General features: G+C 40.6%; 1 protein-coding gene across 5 annotated transcripts in view; it reads right to left on the bottom strand.

Moving 5' to 3' along the window:
• LOC108783021 (protein turtle) overlaps positions 1 to 22,534 on the bottom strand; it is a 70,794-nt gene that overhangs the window by 33,588 nt on the left and 14,672 nt on the right. For 3 of the 5 annotated variants that reach the window (XM_018551443.1, XM_018551439.1, XM_018551441.1), the window contains exon 3: positions 1,658 to 1,889. In XM_018551443.1, the coding sequence (XP_018406945.1) occupies positions 1,658 to 1,889 (232 nt within the window). Of the gene's footprint in view, positions 1 to 1,657; positions 1,924 to 22,534 lie in introns of those variants that run through there. The other 2 variants (XM_018551440.1, XM_018551442.1) reach the window with 2 other exon arrangements.

The raw sequence follows: 22,534 nt of genomic DNA, 5'->3' as shown, positions 1-22,534 counted from the left end.
GGTTGTACAGTGTTTGCTGAATGTACAATTCGCATCGAGATGCATCGGAGAACCAGCAGCAGCAGCAGCAGCAGCAGCGCGCGGCGGTGGCGGCGTCTTTCTGAAGCGTCTTTTATGATCCGCGTGCTTTCCTTCTTCCGACAGGAAGTCACGTCGACGAGGTAAGCTCGGAAGATGCGGCTGAGATGAGAAGGAACGCGCGAGCGACAGAAAGAGGAATATTTTCATATACTATACTAGTTGATGTGTTTAACCAAGTGCAAAAGGAGGATATTCCGGAATTTCATGTGTCTCCAACAATGCGCGAACGCGCATTTCTTTCCCCCGATCGATGCGTATTTCTCGACGAGATCAATTTTCATTATCAAGCGTTAACATATACACGTATTTCTTATTTGTGAATGTAGGTAAATAAATTTAGAGAATTTTATGTTCGACAAACAAGTAATAAAATACCCAATATATGTTTTTCTGTGTTTCATTTATTACTGATTTTATTAAAATAAATTGATACAGCGCATATTTGTGATTTCAAAAATATAAATCCAGAAAGGTAAATAAAATACCTACGTGAGTCTCCGCGGTTGTTAGTGCATAAATTATATATATCTATAACACGATAAGATACAATTTGCAACTAATTAGGATGTACTTATCGAACAAAGTGAAAGTAAATGCGAGCATTTCTCGACTTTGGATTAAAGTCCTCTTCAGAGTGGAAGTCAGGTATGAATGATTGGTAGTTTGTACTTGACTTCCCCACTGACTCAAATTTGGAGTTGAAATGTTTACATTTACTTTAATTTCATTTGATAAGTACGTCCTAATTAGTTGCGAATTATATCACATTATGAATACATATAATTTACGCACCACCAACCGCGGAACCTCATATATAGGTATTTTACTTGTATTGGATTTATTCTTGAATCACAAATATTATTAATTTAATTTATTTTAATAAAATTATTATTAGTAATAAATGAAACAGAGAAACATACGTAACTCATATTATTAATTTTGTTAAAAATATTAACAACGTTGGTAAAATATTGTTAAGATTAATGTAATAATAAAATAATATATAATAATTATACAAAATGCTTGAAGGTACATTTTTCGTATATTATATATGTACTTCTCTTTTCCAACGAAATTATGAAAACTTGCAAATTTACCGAATTATTCAAACGTGGCCCTAACTTACGCGGTTAACTTCCTGCAAGTGTTATAAAACTGCATTAGCCGAAGTCGTAAAATCTTCTTAAGTTCAAAGTGATATTAACGAGGCTATTCGAAGCAGAAATAACGTAATTTCATGTTATATAAGCTGGACATAAAAGCTCCGGCTAAGAGCGCGTTTAGCACATAGCGGATATAACTTTTATTACTAGTAGACAACTTTACGTGAATACCAAGTTCTTTTTTTCATCAAGTTCCATATAACTCGAAAGCAACTTTGTACTTTTTGTAACATTTGTACTTTCCACTGCTCCTTTCACAGCGATGCGAACTCAAATGTGTCGCCTAAGAAGAAAAGATTGCGTCGTCCCGCGTTTCATGTTAATCCCGAATAGTAAAGACACTTGCTGTCGCAAGTTGCATTTGTAACCGTTTGAGCTAGAAAAAACACGTGAGAATTCGTGAGATTACTTACCGTGGACGTCTAGATGAAACCAGGTACCGTTCTTGTGACTGTTGGGCGACCTGTTGAGGAAGACGACCTTGCACTTGTACCATCCTTGATCGCTCTCGCGGATATTCGTCAGATTGAGGCTCGCCTGGCCGTACGGTGAATTCTCGCTCACCCTCGAGACACGACCCTCGTATCCTTCGCCACTGTGGGTCGGGTACGACTCGTACCATATGTATATCGGTGTCTCCTGCCCCTTGCACCAACACCAACACTCAACATAAACGAGGGATCGTAATGAACGAGTATAAAGCCGATGCGAGCATTTGTCCAATTTTATTTTAAATCAAATGTGAGATTAATTCATTAGCAGGGAATTTAATAACTCATATCGGACACTTGCTTGACAATATTTCAGATCATATTCGCGTTATAGGTATGCTGTAGAACTTTTATCTCGGCAGATTTCCGAGAAATCTTTTCTAACGATTTCATCATTTTTGCAAGGTGACCGAAATGAAGTTTTAATACCGCTAACGGGGCGGGTCAGGATGTGCTCTATTATTCAGGAGCCTCTTTCCTCTATACGCGACTAAACCTCGTTACTCACTCGCACCGGCCGTGAATCATGAGATGATAAATGATGAGACAAAGGATGCAGCATGTCTGACGAGTAAAACGATCCACGGGCGTTATCCTCGAACGCCTGGGGATCGCTTGCTCCTCACGCAAGGGAGGCAAGACGTGACATGAGAACAACAGGCGATCACGACGTCTCCACATGTCCGCGCATTTTTAAAAAATGTTTCGATATGATTGGGTATGGATGACGTCGTAAAAGATCGAATGGTTTCTGCATACACTCGATACATGCCAGATGTGCATGCATTAATCGCTTCAGATACTCGTGCACTTTTTTTTCGTAGAAATGGAAAATGCGGAAGAATAACGATGAGTAGTAATTCGAAGTGTCGAAGTTCAACTTTGAGGAAATAATTAGAAGTTTCCGCGATATATTATTTACGTATTGTAACGAGAATAGAGATTCACAGTGCTTCTGAAAGATAGCAGAAAAGGTGCAAGAATGTGCAGGAACAATTGTTCGCTTTTGCAAGTGAGCGCACCCGAGGTGCGATAAGAGATAGAGCAGACAGTGCAATCGTGCTTTTAATTTTCAAGAGACATTAAGTAAGTTACGTTAATGAAAATATGATGAGCGTCCAATAATCGTTGAAAGTTACAATATATGAATGTTACGCACATGTATTATTGGATTATTTATATTTGAATGTTGGTGATCATCGGCACTTCTCAAAGGATGGATATGTGCAAAATGTTTATATTTTTGAACACACAAAGAGATTAGTACACAGAAATAAAGCATGATATATTACGAGTATTTTATTTCTAAAGTTTTATAAGATTTTAGCCATGCAGATAAATTGCTTAGCAATATCCATAACTACAACGAAAATATAAATTTCATATATTAATAACGTCGTTTTATGCCTGTTTCCACTAATATACAGATTAACTTTAATTTATTCTCTAAATTCTTTGGAGTGAAATCTCACTTTAAAGAGTGAAAATTGACTCACGGTTCAATTTGTAAGAGTGAGATTTCACTCTTCTGAGTGAAAGTCACTTTAAAAGTTTTAGAGAGTTCAACTTTATTTTTTCTAATTCTTAGAACTAGAAAAAATAAAGAGTAAGTTGACCGAGATTGAAGTTAATCTACATCTGATAGAAATGAGAATTAGGCAATCACTAAAGCTGAAAGCGTTATACTCTAAATATTTCCTTCGAGTCTTAATCACAATTTAGGTTACGAGGGGACCGCGCATTACCGTTTATTTTTAGCAGTATGAGTTTAGCGATGTCGCCTCATCATAAAGGGAATATACGAACGATATGATGAGCGTACGGGGTTAGTGTCGTTTTATATACGCCTCATTACGTCGCCGTTGCGGAAAATTACGTCCTGTTAAGCCGGATGCTAAAACTGCTAGTAAGCACGTATATTTGAGCGAGCCTCCGGAGCTAAAACGGCCCATGTAAACGGCTGCATTAAAATCCGCTGCGTTATCGCTCGTATTAATGCATTCGCTTCAAGACATTTAATCCGTACAACGATGCGCGAGAGATCCAACGAAATAAAATCGCCATCCTCCTACCCTCTTATGCTTGTGCGCACGCGATATTTCATACAGAGAGGTAGGCACATAGATTTAATTAGATCTTCAATCATGAGTCGTGATTTGTCGAAACATTCGGTTTCACATGACGGTATTCGTCACGTGCGGTAGTTAACGACAAAATTGCAACGATTATGACGTAACAAGACTCAATGATCTTGGATTTGATTGATAGCTACACTGCATATTGCGTCAAGTGTGTCATATAAGTGAGTTCATATGCATAAATGATTTAGTCTTCCTTGTAAATGTAACTTACTATACTGCATACAAAAGTAAATTTACACATTTAAACATACAATATAGTGTTATCTTTGAAAAATTAAATTACATACAATAATATCGGTCTTCGGAGCTCAGAATTGCAACGCAAATATAATAAAATTGGTAGAAACATCAAACGATTAATTGGGTCAAAGATAAGAATAAAACTTCTTTTTTACCCGTCAAAAAAAGGGATTAAAACTTATTTAATAATATAAAATACATGAAATGTTTTAGTTACTAATTGTAAGTGTTTTTCAAGTAAATTACAATTTAAAATAAATTAATAGTTTGGAAAAATACATTGAATACATGAAATTCTTAATAATTAAAACGTTGGAAAGAGTCGATAACAAAATATAATATAAATAAAGATAAAGATCAATCATGAAGTCACATCATATTGAACCCACAGTAAACAATAAATATTAAAAGTAAAAACTATTCTCCTTTCTACGTTATACTGAGAGATCTATATATTAAAATAAACTAAAACTGTTTCTTCGTTGAAATGTGAGAAAGAGTAAATCACACATACATGAAATATTATACACTTGGATTTGTAGTATATCATCAGTGAAGTTATAGAGATAAAATTTCCGAAAAGAAAACTGAAAACTCAGCGCAGCAAAATTTTACCGTCACTAACGAAGTTCCAGTGACGTGAATTGATTAGATCGTGTCTTGCGATCGATTCGCAAAGGGCTCCACGATAACGACGATCACGCTGAATGCGGTTTGCGAAGCACGTAAACCACTAGCGTGGAACGGCAGTCGACGGAATCGTAAGTCTTGGTCCCGCATAAATCCCGCCGTCACCGACGGACATTCGTCGCTGCAGCGGAAAATCGCTTTTGGAGACGTAGATCGCCGCGTTTGGCACACAGAGCAACGTGGCGATATCCCGCGTTTGACAGGCGGCAATCCTTCTCCCTCGAGAGAGAGAGAGTACGTGTGTGTATGGAAAAGTCGGTGCGGAAAAGTCGCGAACGTGCGAGACGAATGGTGTCTTACGTTGGGCGGCATTGACTGCCCCAGTTGACGGTTTCTATTTCGAGCTGCTGGCCTACTTGCGGCGGCGACGACTACCGACGGCGACGACCCCGACGGCGATGACGACGACGTGCAACCCCGTGTGATTTCAATATTATTCTCCCCGGGTGGCGCGTATAGAGAGTGCCGCGCGCCGCCACGCTCGATATTACGAAGCCGAGAGTTATTGCACGGTGTACCGGCTGGTGCCGGAATATCTCGATTCAGATTTACACGCTCGCTAAGAGACCTAAGAAAGAGATCGTCAAACTTGACTCTCGCCGCCTCCTGTCGACTCCCCGCGACGACGACAACGATATTTTGCGCTAAAGGATCCTGGCGCATCTACTTCTCCTCGGCGCGGCATACTTTTTAAGAGAGTAACGCGGAATTCATAATATCAATCGTACCTGTGCAACAAGTACTCGCACAGCTTGAAAGAAGTCCGTAATGGACGAAATGAAAGCTTGACAAGATAAATTAGAGAGCACGCGCAAGGCAGCGTTTACGACGAAGGGTGAAGGACGATGGGGGTTGGTTATAGACGGTGTAGAAAGAAAAGCCGAGAAAGGGAGGTAACTCGGATTAACGGGCGCGGAGAGCAGTCTCTGATAAAGAACGGCAGAAGTGAAAAGGACGACGGGACGCGCGGGACGGCGAGGGGCGGCGAGGGGGGAGTTGCAAAAGGGGATTCATGAAACTGGAATAAATTACAGCACTGAATGGCACTCTGGAGGAGTGCGGGACCTATTTTCTCGCCCTTTTCTTAGCACGCGCGGGACGCCGGATCGCGAGGCACAGCGAATGGTGGAAGCGGGGGCGGAAGGGGATGGACGAAAAAAAAAAGAAAAATAAAAAAAACAAGGATTTCTCCAACGGGGGTTGCACACATCCGAACTGTCGTTGGGCGAGGCTTTCAGGGAATAAGTCGTTCCCTTTCGCATGAGTGCCATGCCGGCGCGCCGTGTTTACACGTATGCGCGACAGTCATGTGGGTCACTCGCCTCCGTTTTATTTTTCATTCCTGGCATTTTATTCATGTAACTCCGCTTGCTCTTTCTCCCGCTTTCTCTGTATCTCGCCGATGAAATGTAACATGGACGGGCCCTGCACGTTTACATAGCCCAGATCTCAATTTCTGAATAATGACATCGTATTTTATTTTTTTGTGGCGAATGTAGCATCGCTTTTATATGGCATATGGAACAATAAGATTGCAAAAATGGCACACGTACATTTTCGAAATTACAGCGTTATATATATAAAACATTTTTTTTTTTATATCAGAATAAAGAATACTTCGTTATTTTTTTTTTTATTAAAATAAAAAGGAGATGTAACTTTTGGTTATAAGATTTTTAGAGGTCGAGTAACGGAAATACTGTACGATGAGGTATCGAGTATGACAGCGTGTGCTTATTGGCTAATAATATTTATCTGGCCGATAAAGTCGCTTTATTGAAAAGAGGAGAATGAGGTGCCACCTCCCTGCCGATAGTCAACGTGTCAGGTGACATGTATCGATAATTCAATCCTGGTGGAATGTCCGCATGCGCGGGAAACGAAGTATCGATAAACTACAAATGTGGCCGTAACTTCGTTTGTCTTATTACCTTTTGCACCATAAAAATCCCGCGTTTCCATCCCTGATCAAAGTACTTCGTCAAACACGCATCGTATCGAACGGTTTAACAGAAGTTTCGCTGACTAGCGTCGCCGAAATATACCATATTCGTACGGAATAGATGATAGTTGTGTATTTACCGTAATAAATTGCATACAACGCGAAATTGTTTGTTACAAAAACGCAAATTATCCTTTTTGTACAAACGAGCAGATAAATCAATTAAAACCGGCGAAAGCCATTTTTCAATGCGTCCCAATAAAAAATTTAGTCAGCCGAAGCAATCCTCGGAATATTGGACTCAATAATTCAGGATGTAACACTGCTACGTAATGGCGCATAAATGGACGACAAATAAAACAGTTTCACGATAAGCGAACGATCGAGAATCGTGCGTGGATTGCGAGCATTCTTGTTTCTTATGCGTACCCCGATATACTACGCTATCGCTCAGGTCATCCGGCATTCGGTTGCGGAACTTATTGCGGAAATTTTGATAATTCATCCCCCGAGCGACATCGAACGAGACTAGACGCGCTATAACCGACGTGCAGGGTTGATATTTAAGGTAGTTGCCGTATCCTCCGGAGATATCGAGCCGAACCCGAAGCTAGCCGAATGAATTAAATGTTAATGAAGGGTTGGTTCTCGAAATAGCATAGCATTGCTACGAGCCCGCCACACGTCGATCGATCTGGATTTGTAAAGCTGCATTGACAATTTAATTTGCTCCCCTGTGGTAAAGTAGACGTGCTTATTAACGTTTTCAATATTAGATTTTATTGATAATACCGGTTATTATGTGGAAATATATATACTGCGGCTTGGTTGATATGAGGATTAGTGGATGTAAGCTTTAGATTTATATTCAATTGAATTATTGATATACTCAATGTTATTATTATATTACAAACTGCGGTATTGCGGTTGCGACCCTTATACTGCAATTTCAGTGACGCCGATTATTATGCAATGTATCGACGTGCCGACTTAAGCTATCTGCATGAAAATTCATGAGCGTCCGCCGATTGTGCTTGAAATTCGATTTGGTTTTCATAGAATCAAATTTATCATCCCTATTTTATCGGACTATTACCGACTAATAATAGTTCGACTACAGCTACGGTAGAATTGCGAATTCTACGTCTTTGCAGCGGTTAATGAATATTTCAGGGGACCACTAAGTAGCAGGTGAGTTTCTACAGAAATGTTATTAGAGATCGATATCATTTCTGCGAACTCTAACTGGCGCAAAGGTGAAGGGACTCCATAAAGAAATACGATATATTCTTGTGAATCGATTTAGGAAAGTTTCTATCGATTTTTTTTTTTTTTTTGCAAAGTTAAAATACGCAGGCTAAGTAAATCGTTTTTAATTGAAAAACATTGGCATTCTGTTTGAATACTTCGTTCGAATGCATTATTTCTTATACCGCTTTGATATTAAAAGAAAGCCACGACATAACAGATACATAGCTGCGTGATAGTGGTAGATAACGTTGACAATTACATTATTCATGGAACACTATTTTATTAATACGATTTTAATGTACAGAGTGTTCTGGTGCTTTACGAAGTACTTTCCACTGCTTTGCACTTTCTATCATGAAAGAAGTTTATTAATATTCCCAAGAAGCGACAAGTTAAGGGCAACGACCGACGAGTGCTTCACCGGGAAACTTCTTGAAAGTCAATACCATTTTCACGAACTTGTTTAGCAAAGACGCGAAGTAAAGGATAGAGGAAGCTAAGGACTCGCAATAGCCTTGTTTCACGCGATTCGTTCTGTCGCCAGCCAGTCGATAGAATATTCTTTTGAATGCAGTAAGATACCGCGATATTTTCCATCGACACGAAAACATTTGTATTTTATTCGTTGTTGAAAAGTTGCCCGAAAAGATATCCGTTTGTATAGGAATCAACATATCATGATTTCGTATTTCATTTCACTTTTACAGGAATATTATTGTAGTGAAATATCAGTATCATATTTTAAAGTAAGAAATCCAAATGAAATAATATATTATAACAATTTTACTCAAGAGAAAGCAGTAAGATTTTGAAAATAAACCACCGCGCGTTCTCTAAAAAGGTTAATGTTCCATTCATCGCACAATTCAAAATTTTGTAAATTATGTATTGGTAAAATGAGTGTGGAAAAACTTGTGAGTAATTTCGCCAATTTCGCTACGTTGACGTCTTAGGTATATACATGTATGAGGAAATTAATTTGTCCAACTTCTGAGTGGTGCCTTTAAGAAGAAAGTTTGTTAAACGTCACAGCGGAGTCATGTAAGGTAATATCCAAGAATTCTTCGTTAAAACACTTTCGCGGGACGATACTTGTTCCACCTAATTGTTTTGAGGGAACAACGCTTAGCTGCGGTACTTCAACCTGATATTTACATCAATATTTAATCGAACTCTTTTGGTTTACGTAAAAGTTTCTAGAACTTTGTCCTGGTAGAGCTCCGATCTACTTGGTGTGATCTTAAAGTAGATACCTACGTTCTTGCTCCTCCCATGCGGTACCACTTCTGCTAGTTTGATATCGAACGATATTTGAATTTCCTGAAGCAAGTATAATATTACGATTGCATTTTTCCATATTCTACTTTCTCCACAAGAACGTGTTAGAAACGTTTTACTAAAATGCTTCTCTACGTAAAAATCCGAATTATATTTTTTCCCTACTTTCGCGCGTATATTTATCGATATCACGCAGATTTTATTCTCAAATGCCTTCGCCACTCTACGTCGCTGCTTCATTAGGACAAACAATCAATATTTGTGCTCGCGACCAATTTGCATACTCCGCGTCAACATCCAATTAGGTCAATTTATACAAGCCAACGTCATAACAACCTGTGGTTATGGGTTAAAACCGACGGAGTTCGTTTTTCTGACCGAGAGCCGTGATTTCATAAAACTACAAAACGCCACGGGGCTCTGCTTCGAATTTTGAACAAGAGCAGCTCATTAATACTTTGCAAACAAGTATGGGCGAGCCCTTGAGCTCTTTCAGAGCGGCACGCTGCTGTAGAAGTCGATGCCATTTTCGCGAACTTATTTGGATGGAAAGGTTCAGGCGAGGAACAGCGCAGAAATGGAAGGTATGGCGATCGGCACTCCAATACTTTATGGAACTCGCTTGCTTTACGCGGCAAGTTCGGCCGCCCTGCTGCTGGAGAGAAACTTACGGAACTGGATATCACTTTTGGGAAATGGCAATCGAGTCCACCCCGTCCTCGGTGAGAGAACTAATTCCCCCGGGGAGGTGGCACCTGCTCTGCCGTAAGCTGCCAACGTCGTAGCGTAAAGCTACCTTCGTGCTTGGACTCCTCCGCGCTCGGGATCGCAAATTGCAAATTAAAGGACGTGCAGCAACGGTGGCCGAGCAACTTGGGAAGTATCGTGCGCGGCTTTGTGCGCCTCGCAATTGGCGTGGCGCGGGGTATTACGGCGCAATGCGACTCTTTAACTGAATCCAATTTCGACGCTGCATTCGTATGAATTATGTATCCTTCTTGCGAAACTCTGCCTTCCGACCGACGCGACGAGGAATCGGCGGACCTGAAAGTTAGCCTCTGGAGTCTCCTCTGTTAACGTGCGATTAGCTTAACGCGGAATCGGCTGTACAGTTCAGGATTTAACAAATTTTACCGCAGTGTAGATATTTACGCGTCTTTCATCATATACTGAATTTAGTTTGTCACATCATTTAAATATAATATTTTTATAAGAAAACCACTATAATCTCTTGTGCTAAAATATTGCCGAAATATTTTGAAGTAACAAATACAATTATATAATAAATTATTATTATATAATAACACATCTTATACTCAAACATAAATTTCTGTCCTCTAAAAGTTAACATCAATGTAAATAAAAAACAGTGAAAAAATTGAATTTTTTTCCTATTTTTTCTTTTTCTTGATTAGTTATTCTTCGTTTATTTCTTTAATGGATATTCAACTATCAATTTCGTAGACCACTCTCGAGATTGACCGATAAGTATCTGCAGCTCACGTATATTATTGGGTCTATTCGCGTGACAACCGACAGCTTCTTAGGGGTTTCTCCCTCACGACAAACAGCAAAGACATGTCTGGCAGAAAGTGTGCCGTTCGTAAAATCACGAGTCCTTGGATAGGATCATTGAATTTCTAGAGCGAAAAGGGTAGATGACGTTGAAAGGGTGACGGGATATAGGCATCTTCCGCCACTTTCCATAGTCACGTCAGTAGCGAGAAAATTGTCTCGACAAAACAAACACTCGAGCGGCTGTTTATCTTTGTGCCGTGGAATTCCTTCTCGTATATATTCGATGAACGAAAATACCACGGGCGCGGATAGTACGTCTGCGGTCGTCATGTGTGTGTGTGTGTGTATACGGGTGTGAAGATGAGCAAACGCACGTACTTGCGTGTGCGTGCGCTTTTATCGTGGCAAGACGTACAATTCCATCTCTCGATCCTGCGGGCCGTTTGTGGGGGAAAATAAGGATCTTAATGGCTGGCGCGTACTACGGATTGTTTAACTCAGAAATCATAACTGAAGTCTCTGGGCCTTCTAGTCTCTCGCGTGGTTAAGCTTACGGCTGACTCTCGCGCGTCTAATTTCGCAGAAATATGAGGATGGTTTCTGCCTAGCTCCATCACGGAACACTCTTTCGTCATGTTATACGAAATGTACTCACGAAGCGCGGGCGAAATTTGATTAGAGTAGCCGGGAATACTGGAACTTGATGCTTCTACATTTAATTGAAGTTTTCTGCTTCATATGTAGACGTATCACGTCTGTTTGATACTCATCTTGCCTCTACGTTTACCCATGTTAGCAAAGTTTCCTCTAGTAAAGAGTTGCATCTACCGCAGTTTCTACACTTTTATTATTAAAGTAACGTTATTAAAAAGACTAGCTCGCGACCATCATACACATTACTCTACCACTATTAGAGTTATTCTCTTTCTCGTCAGGACTCATTTATATTCGAGCTGCGAACGTTACTCCGAAGCGTTTATTTTCTGCTTGCCTAACGAAAATTACTGGGGATTCTAATCGCAATTTTGGCTGTCTCAACTCTCACCTTCTCTGGCAGGATTGGGATTTCGCGGACACTAATTATGTCGTTAGTTGCCGTCCCACGCCGAGGTTTACATTAATACTAACAATGTCGAAAAAGGAAAAACAGAGTCGCCAATTAGCAGGGATAACGAACGGCTCACCGAACGATGAAAGAGTAAGTCGTAGAGGGGAACAAATGTGACTGCGGGAGACAGGGAATCGGGGTGCTCTCGAAACCGCACGTGGGGGATCGACCGCGAGGGAAGAACGGTAACCCTGACACAGTTGAGTAGTTCAGCTTGACCTCCGTACACATTCTGCATTATGTATGTAGACCTCCTAACCCCGTGCGGATTCGCCTGCATCGGCCGCGATAAAGTGTCGCCTGTACTGCATGACGGTGTCGTTCTGCATCCCTTTGCGGTGCGACGAAACGCCCGGTGCAATTGCAAATTGCGATGTTACCGTTGTGGAATAAATTTCTTACGCGCTTGACACTTCGGTACATTTTTTAAGATCACGATTAAATACGACATCGCGCGTGGAAGGAGATATATATAATCAATAAAACTCTAGTATTTTTTCACTTTTGCAAAATACTCTTGTTCGTTATTAATTTAAATTGAGTTAATCCAAAGATAGTATAATGTTACAAGAGATGTACGATACTTGGGGTGGTCTGGTTGTAAAAAAAGATCCAAGAAGCTTAAATCGACCGTCAGAAAAATGTTCGCGTAAGAGGACTGTGCTTGTCTCAGTCTCGTGTTTATGTCGAGAAAGAGAGAGAGAGAGAGAGAGAGAGAGAGAGAATAGAAAAATAATTACCTTCGTGGCTTACGTTCGCCGACGGAATAAGAGGGAAAAGAAATGGATAGTCGCGGAGCGTCGGGGTTTCACCTTGCTGTCTGAGAGAGAGGAAGAAAGGAGAAGGACGACGCTTATCTACGACGTGGATAATATTCAGCCGAAATTCGGGAGGGAGATCTGCCAGGTTGCGGGTAACTTTCCGAGACCTCAGAGAGGTTTCTAACGCAAGGGTCGCGAGGGAGTTGAATGCGACGGCGAGAGGGCTCCCTCCGCCAGAGGTGAATGCCTCCCGAGTGGAAGCGCCAGTGAAATTGAATTGCAGGAAGACTCTATTTCTCTTTCTCGCGCACAAACACGTTCCTACGTCTTTCGTTCTCTCTCTCTCTCTCTCTCTGCCATCGTGCGCGCCAATCTCGCTTTCTCCCTATCTCGGCTTCCGCCGCATCTCTCGCTCCCTTCGTCCTCCATTCATCCCGTCTCTCCTTCCAGTGTTTGCGCAGTTGACTCGTGTCTCCATTTGTTTCATTAAATTACGTCGTGCTCCCTTCTACTCCTCCCTACTTTTCCATTCGCGACGAGATATATCCCACCATCCACTCGCCGTCGTCAACCAGCATTCCTCCCTCATCCAGTGCCACTCGCGGCACTTTTCTTTCAAAATAGAAGTATGCGGGGAAACAAGAAGGAGAGCCTCCATTACGCCCATCCGATCCTACAACCCTTTCTTACAAATTTAATACCGCCCGCTTCTCTCCTATCCTCTCTTTCCGTTTCTCTCTATCTCCCGCGTAAAGCTATCCCCGATGTATTAGCGAACGAGAGCGCATCTACCGGCTGGCTTCATGGAAAAACATACGTCCCTCGGTGGAGGGTGCTCGTTAAGAGTAAAAGAAGCAGTGGCGGAGCGACGAGAAGGGCGCGGGGGTGGGTGGAGAGCGAAACAATAGGAGTCACAGCATTCTCGCCGCGAAGTGCGCGCATTAATTTGCATTCTCCACTTACATTTGCGCGATGCTGCCGTAATTCCATTGGAGGGCCCATGTCTCGATGAATGGTAACGCTGCAAAAACATTTAAAAGCTCGCGCTACAGCCGAAGAATTATTCGTTATTATTGCGCGCTTCCATGGCGGAAAATGATTGCTCTTTCCCACAGGTAACTGCATTACCCACGGCCATGGGGAGAAACGCAGATATTCATAAATAATTGAAATAATCGAATACGAATAATTGTTCGAGAATTGTAATTTCTCGCATATAATTCGAGATAAATTACGCCACATGCTACTAATTCGCAGTATTATGCGATTATCGATCGAATATCTCGCACGCGTCGCTAGACGGAAAGACAATGCGAGTATTTTACCCGAACGAGAGTTAATTCAATTATGGCGTGAAGCGCGCTTTTCAATGCCTCTGAATAACTTCTATAGAGATATTCTTTTTTTCTTTCGTATTAATTAATGACTACATGGAATAATGGTTTAAAATCGCATTTTAAACCACGTTCATTATCGCACGCAGCACCGTGTGTACTTTTGTGTCTGCTTCAATGTATATTCGCGCGAAACAAGACACGGTAACCTTCTGCAAGATTTGCCCTCCCAGGAGGTCCATGGGGAGGCTAACTTTCCAACGGAGGCGACAATGGCGACCACCCTCTCACCACCCATCGCTGTTGAAAACGCGCATTAATTTTCCACCTGTGTTGGCGGTGCGCCGCGTAATCTCATAAGGGATGCCACCCCCGGATATGCTGTGTCGCGGGAGCCATAGAATAAACGCGTTGCGTGCGCGTAAGTTTTAGTCCGGCGCGGCAGCGGCCGGACTGCAAAATGCGAGTGGACGAACACACCCTCTGCGAAATTTCGTTTCCTCCACTTCGGCCCGGGGAATTCGCGCGTCCCTCTCCTTTTTATCTCGCTCGCGGCCGAACCAGTTAGCGGGCCGGGCATAAATGCAAATTGTCGCGTATGCAAATTGCACGTTTGTATTAGCACGTACAGCAGCTCTTGCAGAATGGCCTTTACGAGGGACGAGTACGAAAACTCTCACCCTTCGATTTTAACAAGCAAAAATAATTTTAACGCGGTTTTCCCTTTCTCTTTTTCATTTTCTTGCTCTCCGCTGATAGCTTAAGAGACGACAGAGGCCGTTTCTTTCTTTTTTTTTTTTTTTAGCCACGCTTATAGTGAAACCAAACGAAAGATATCCCAAGTTAACGCTCGTGAGAATCTACATTACGGATCAAACAAACCGTACAATATCCTTCCTCCATATGCAAATTCTACCTGAAACTGCATTCGGAAAAAGCCCACAGTAATTATATTTTAGTTTCTTTCGTTCAACATGACTCTCTTTTGATATAATTTACGCCTGGCACATGTGGGTTCAACATTATTTGTCTTGAGGTAATTTAATCAGAGGTGACTCTTCTTGCGCATACGCGGAATAGCTAAAAGCGAAACCGGCTAAAAAGGAGCGACGTGAAATAAAAGAATAGAAAAGCGCGGAAACGTTAGTCACGGTTGCGACAACCTGCATTTCTCTTCCGTATTGGAAAAGAGAGGCGCTGTACAAGTATAGATCTACAAACGCGTGCACGCGAATGTTGACGCGAGACCTTTAATGCGAATTCGTTCCGCGGACTTGTCCGTGCGCGATTCAAAATGTCATCAAAAGGGACGAATAAAATACGCGTTTCCGTATCTCGTTTCTCCGACTTGAATCGTGCCCGTAAAAAAAACCACCGCGAAACTGTTCCCGCGCGACGTACGATTTTTATACACATATTTCCGCTGGATTTATTGACGCGCAAATAAATTTCGAAGATCGAGAGAGAGGAGGTCTCTGCGGTTTCGGACGAAGGGGTCGGGGTAAAACATCGGTGTTCTCGCTGTACCGGGCACTGAATCGCAGGTGCGATACGAAGGAATGTGCCGCCGCAATTTACGAGAGTGCTTTTTCTTCATTCATCGAATCGGTTAGTGGTGCTGGCAGCGTGAAGGCCCCCTGGTTCGCCTTCTATTCGTATATACCTACGATAGACGCGCGGGTAACGTGTACACCATCGAGCATCGACAACCGCGCGTTTCACGGTGTACGAAATTTATTTGCTTCGTGGAAAAGCAAACAATAACATGGATACGCATGATAAACGATCCTGTTTGATTCACTCGGCACTGCAGGTTCCAAAATTGGTTCCAAGGATGGCACGGTGCCAATAAATATGATCCTAAGTGAAAATATCTCATCGAAAAGCACGTTCTCGTGTCTCTACAATAATAATAATAATATTCGTGGGAGATTCCTTTCACCCAGATACTCCACAGCAGGAGCTATTTTTGTGAGACAAAGACATGATTCTGCGAACGCGGAAAGGTCTCTGTGAAAGGTATCTCGCCTTTTCATTAAGAAATTTTTCGAGTCTCTTAATTATGAATCGTATAGCTTTTTAATTATCGCCGGTAATTGCAATTGAGACCGAGCCCATTGCAAGCCAGAGGTGCATCGCCTGCGTGCGAAAAAATAGTATCCGAGAGAACGTGAGGAGCTAGTTTCGCGCCATGGACGAGCGGGGATGCAAAAAGTCAGACGGGAAGAGAAATTAGTTGTCAGCCACAGTGCCATAGACAGGGGGAGGAAAGCAGGGGTGGCGAAAGCGGCCTGGGGGAAAAGAGGGAGAGGCTGGCGAACGGAGGGGTTTGAATCGTAAGAGGGGCGGGTGGTCGAGACCGTGAAGGAGAGGGTGGCTCAAAAGCCCCAGGTTTCTCGCGTGATTTATGCGAGATTCCAACGATGCCGCGCGTAAAAAAGAAAACAGCCCTTCGCTGTGTGCCAACCCCTATTCGCGTCGTTCTCCTCGCTCCTCGCTCCTCCCGCTGCCACCTCATCGCTGCGAGTCGTCTGGAAATGGAAATGGCCGGGGCGCATCGTTCCGCCGCGCCGTTGGAAATCTCTCTCGCTTTTAAAAGCGTTTTCCAAGGGGACGCGGTAAAAAGAACTGCTGTATACGCGAGGACTGACCTCGACTGGCTCGCGCCTCTCCGAAGTGATTTGCCAGAACACGGTAATTAATGCTAATAGAAAAATTGCTGGGACGATTGGACGTGGGATTGCGATGAGACGGTCTGGAATTTTTCTGCAATATAAACGCGCCCTTTTCTCACGAAGATATAGACACTCGAAATGAGATTAGCCTCACGTTCCTTTGATCCTCGGTTCGTCGACGTACTTCTTTACGATACGATCCTTACTTTTCATGCAAATGATACTTATTTACATATTTTTTCATTTCTGATTTATCGCAAGTACATTTTTTTTATCTTATACATAGGTAATGTATTTCAAGAACATTACCTGTGTTAAAAAGAAACATTGCGATTCTTATCGTGTTCCATTTACACTCGAATCTTACTAATTCATATCGATTAGAAATGTAGCGATTATCGATGCTTGATTAACGTTTGATTAATGATCCTTATTTATCATATAAATGATACTTATTTACATATTTTTTCATTTCTGATTTATAGCAAATATATTTTATTTTTTATACACAGGCAATATATTTCAAAAATATTACATTAAAAGGAAGGATTGCGGTTTCCATCCCTTTATACGTTTATACAAATCTATGTCGATTACAAACGTAGCGATTATTGATTAATTAACGTTTGATTAACATTTGCTTGATGTTTGATTAATATGACCCTTACTTTTCATGCAAATGATATTTATTTACGTGTATTTTCATTTCTGATTTATCGCAATATTCAGGGCTGGTTATGCATTTTTTTATTCAAATATTTTTATTCAAAACACAATATTTGCAATATAAGTGTGTTTTGTATTTCAGCGAAGCATATGAAAGTATTATGTATTTTATATTTAAAATCGCAAGATTGAAAGCTTTTTATATTTTGTAATTCAAATAATGAGATTGATTTTATCAATCTTAGTATTTGAGAACAAAATACAAAAACTTTCAATTTTTCGTTATTATTACCGAGATATAAAATGCAAAAAAGTGTTATATGTTTCCATGAAGTGCAAAATACAATTGTTTTATACAAATACTGTTTTTCAAATAAAAAAGTATTTCAAATACATACCCAGCTCTGTATACTTTCTTTTATACACAGGTAATGTACTTTAAGAATATTACGCGTTAAAAGGAAACATCGCGGTTCCTATCCCTTTATCACGAATCCATGTCGACTACAAACGTAGTGATTATTAATCAATGGACGTTTGATTAAATTAAGCTATAGCTGCGGCCGGAATTCGATGCAGATACAATAGCATCGAATAAAACGTCCATCCGCCGCGTTACGCGGTTCTCGACGCGTGAGGTTCGCTTGCGGAGTCGCGTGCATTTATGACGTTCGATATGCGGTAACCGTCGGGGCAACGACACGATTATACTCGCGATTAATTTCTATCATATCGATCCGACGTCGGAAGTGCGCTCGCACGGTACCTATATAGCGCTACGTGAAGGCACCGCTGTGCATGTATCGCTGTTCGCTGCTAATCATTATAGAATCGTGTCCGCACTCTCGAGCACGCACAAGATAAGAGAACACACGCGAGTACGCGTGCTCAAGTACGAACGCGGCAAGATTGTGTCGTCGCGCATCAGCCGTCGCGCCACGGTAATTGTGCCGATGATCGTAGTATTGTCTTTTCGCGCGCGGCTCCGATCGATCGATTAATTAATTATAGGATAATGGTAGATTTGCAGAGTCAATATTGAATTCACGGTTAATGCGTTTCCGGCAGCCAACGCGACGCCCCGCGCCGGATCGACCCGAAATCCCCGGGGTCCGTGGGACCATCCGGGGCCGTCTCGCGTTTATTCCGCCCGCATTTTAATTGCGCGTTTAAAAATACGTCATTTTTTTTACGCGTTTTATGCGGCATCGTGTACGCGGTGTATGTACGCATGAATCTCGTCCACTCTCTCTCGTGCACAAATAACGCCCGACACTATAATTCGTTCGATCGTGTTAGTTTCCACACGCCCGGCGTCGATGGCGTCGCTTTAATTTTAATCAATTTATTTCGCGGCATTACGCACGCACACACCGCCGATCGGTGAGATGATATCTCGCGCTGTCGAGCTTACCAGATTAGTGGGATATTTCAACTATTGATCGCGAGAGAGGGACCGATAAGTGCGACGCGACTGTACAAATTCGCGGTAATGCGACATATTATAATGTACATGCGACTACGAGATATCACTGAACATATACATATTACATCACCCTACGTAGCAGGCAAAAGTTTCTACATGAATATCACGATCATGCTTGCCGGTGGTGGTGTCGGACAATTGCAGGTGGGTGCACTAATTTCAGAGTTGGGAAAATTACTTGACAAATTACTTATGAGTTACTTTTTATTACAGAAACTGAGTACAATAAGTTCGGGTATTTCATTTTCTTTCCATTATATATTTTATTAATGGCTGCAATTTTGTATTACTTTTTGTATTCAATTTCTATAACGAACACATATAAGATAACTTAAAAAAATAACTTATAAGTAATTTATAATTTTTCCAATCTTTATTAATTTTTATAACACACTCGCGAACACAGAAAGACAATTAGTCTTAAATTGATAATAATATTTTTATATACCTATAAGCGAAAATATCGTAATCCGGCTTCAAATATTTTAGTCTTGATTTGATTGAATTTATACTGATGCAAGATTTTTAGCCTTGTGAGCGCAAAGTATTGTAATATTTGCATCAGCACAAATTCAATCAAATCAAGACTAAAATCTTTCATTGAAAATTATAATATTTTTTCGTATGCACATTATTGTCAATTTTTGCATGCATACAAGATCGCGTAAATCACAGCGGGAAGAATCCGCAGAGCGCGATTGCGCATTTTACAGCGAGCCGAAGCCACGATTGCACGATCTAATTGCATCGATGATACATCGTAGTTTTATGCGGCAGTCATACGTGTTGGTTTAGCCACACGCGACGTGCGTTTTTTTCCCCTCCGATTAAATCCACCACCACCGTGTGCAACAGCGAACAACGCATGCAAGGCACCAGAGGTTAGAGGAGACAGAGACATGATTTTTCAATTTTCCGCCCCCGAGATAGAAGTGGGAAAGTGCACTACTCCGCATTGTTTCGTGATGGACGAGCTGGCCGTTCGCGGACAAGCCGCGCGCGAATAATTCGAAATACTCAAACTGGACGTCGATGTACTAAAAGAAACGAGGATACTCAAAGCAGACATCGAAAGTCAATCTCAAAGAACGAAAAGGGTATTCATTCTTGATTCCGAGCAAAGCATTGCATCGTTTGATCATTCCTGAGATCACAGAAAGGTAACAGTCGACATCATTCTATGATTTAAGTATCAGATGTATAGTTTCTATGCAAAAAGTTACGGAAATTAGAAATTTATATTTTCCGTATAAAAAAAACAATATTCACACTGAGAAAAAAAATTTTTAAATTTACTTGTAAGATATAATGTTTATTTTACTAAAATAAATTCTTATTCAAATACGGTGAAATAAAATGTTATTTTTCTAACAAATAAACTATTATACTTTTTTTTTAATGAAATACGTATATTTCACAAAAATATTTTTGTCATCAGTTAAATTTTTTTGATGATCGATAAATATCGAAAAAACGTTATATGTACAATATTTGTTTGCGAATATTTCGATTTGTTTTTCTCAGAGTGTACAAAACAGTGCAATAAGGTCAATATTTATATTTAATGTAATTTTATAGCTTAAATGAAATTTTTTTCATTTCAACTTAATTATTTTTTAAAAACATGTCTATTGAAATAATTTTTAATTCAGATTTTAAATCATTATCAAAAACTTTTTGTATTATTTTCAAATACACAATATAAAAAAATCTATTATTTTTTTAAACTTTTTTAATTTTGTTAAAAAGTACGTATAATACATCCTTAAAGATAAAAAGTGTTCTCTATGTCTATGTTATGCTTCCATACCTATGTTGCAAGATATAAAATTCATTGAATAAACTTTAATAAATATTATAAAAAATATAAACAAAGTCAAGTGTGTAATTTCCTTACGAACTCTCGATATTTAAAACAGTGAAATATGTATCCAAGGAACAGGCAGTAAAGAGTTAGACGTGGTTCTTTGTACGTAGTTAATAATTTATTCTTAAAAAATATTGAAAAATAATGGACGTTTCGACTCTACTTTGGAGTCATCTTCAGCATAACTATAAATCTCTTTACTCCTCCGAATGTTTGAAACCAAGTCACCCTCAAATTTCCCGATCTGATGTGCGATCTAATAAAATTTTAATTTCGTTAACTCAATTCAACTAAAAAATCAAAAGTAGTGACTCACCTCAAACAATAAAGAATATAAAAAAATATATAAAGGTATATATATGAAATATAAGAAACACACGCACGCGCACAATCGAAAACACATAAAATTCGAAAATTAGAGGTTAAAAACTAGAGAGGTTAAAAAACGCTCCCTTGTTTTTCTTGCTTTTTTACATCGCAAGAATTCACGAAACGGCGAGCTCGTCGTTTGAAAGAGCTGCGACGAATCGTAAACGCGTATAATGTTGGACACTTCTGGATCTAATCGAGAGGAAAATCGAGACAACAACGTCTCGCGATTTTACGAGGGTGGATTCGACGTGAGTTTCTCCACAGATAAACACCGAATTGCACACCGTTTAAAATATACGCGTTACGATCGGGCAGTTCTTTCGCTCTCTTCTCTCTCACTCGAAATGGTGCAACGAAGTCTCCATAAAAGTCTAGCACGAGAATATTATTGGGTGCGCGCGAGTACTCGCGAAAAATCGCAATACGTCACCACTAATTTGCGCGTAAAAAAAAAAGCTTACGGTTCCGCGGTGTGTAAAACGCCGTTTCACATTTTACACGTAACCGTATTACGAATGAAAATCCTGGCGAATACTCGAAGGAGATTGATCGATCGGTAAATGATGATACCAATGGAGAGTCGGATATCGATGAAGCGAATATACCATAATGATCCTTAATTTTTCATTTTGCGAGAGCGATTCACGATAACAGGTTTCCGATGCGCCGCCAGGAACTAGAATTGACATTTTACAACGGACCGCTTTCACTATTTTTCAAGCGGTTTTCGATACGTTTGGTAATTACATCTGTACGTCTACGTATCGCTCATTTTCGTCGCGCACCCGCATCGCCAACCCATGTATACATATGTATATCGCGATGATATGTGATCATCACATGAGATGAATGAAATAAGACTGTTCGCATTTTATGATCTAGAATTCATGTAGTTAGTACTGATTGAATGATCGGATGACGTCGTTAATTGATGTATGTAATGTGCTCTGCCCTCTCCAGTCCGGACGAGATACAACGTGTGATACAAAGTACGTTACTTTTACTCTACTCGAGCGAATAATTTGCGGCGGTGCTCGCTCGCTCGCTCGCACGAACGAGAGGCGCGTCCCGTTCGCCGTTATCGATTCCACCAATCAAAATCAAACAAGATATACAAAACGACAAACGGAAGAACGTAAGCGCGTAAGCCAACAAATTGTAAATATACGGCCAATTTAAAGTTCTGTCAGTAACAATAACGTTGCAGTAACATTTCAAAAACGTGTGCCCTCCGCTGCGCTCTGCCTCATTGGTACGAGCTCACTAGTACGCGTAACCATACCTAATCAATAATAATATGTAAATTCATCCATGTTCATGATGTGAAATTACTTTGTGCGGATATTGAAAAAAAAAATTGCTGACGAAGTTCCGGCACCATCGACACTATCCGTATAAAGTCAGGAAAGATTACTATAGATTCCATAGATATTCGAACAGTATGTAAATATTTCTTTAGTTTTACAATCG

Source organism: Cyphomyrmex costatus, unplaced genomic scaffold, assembly GCF_001594065.2.
Source record: "Cyphomyrmex costatus isolate MS0001 unplaced genomic scaffold, Ccosl1.0 scaffold14, whole genome shotgun sequence".
NCBI lineage: Eukaryota > Metazoa > Arthropoda > Insecta > Hymenoptera > Formicidae > Cyphomyrmex > Cyphomyrmex costatus.
This window is presented reverse-complemented; position numbering and strand designations above follow the sequence as displayed.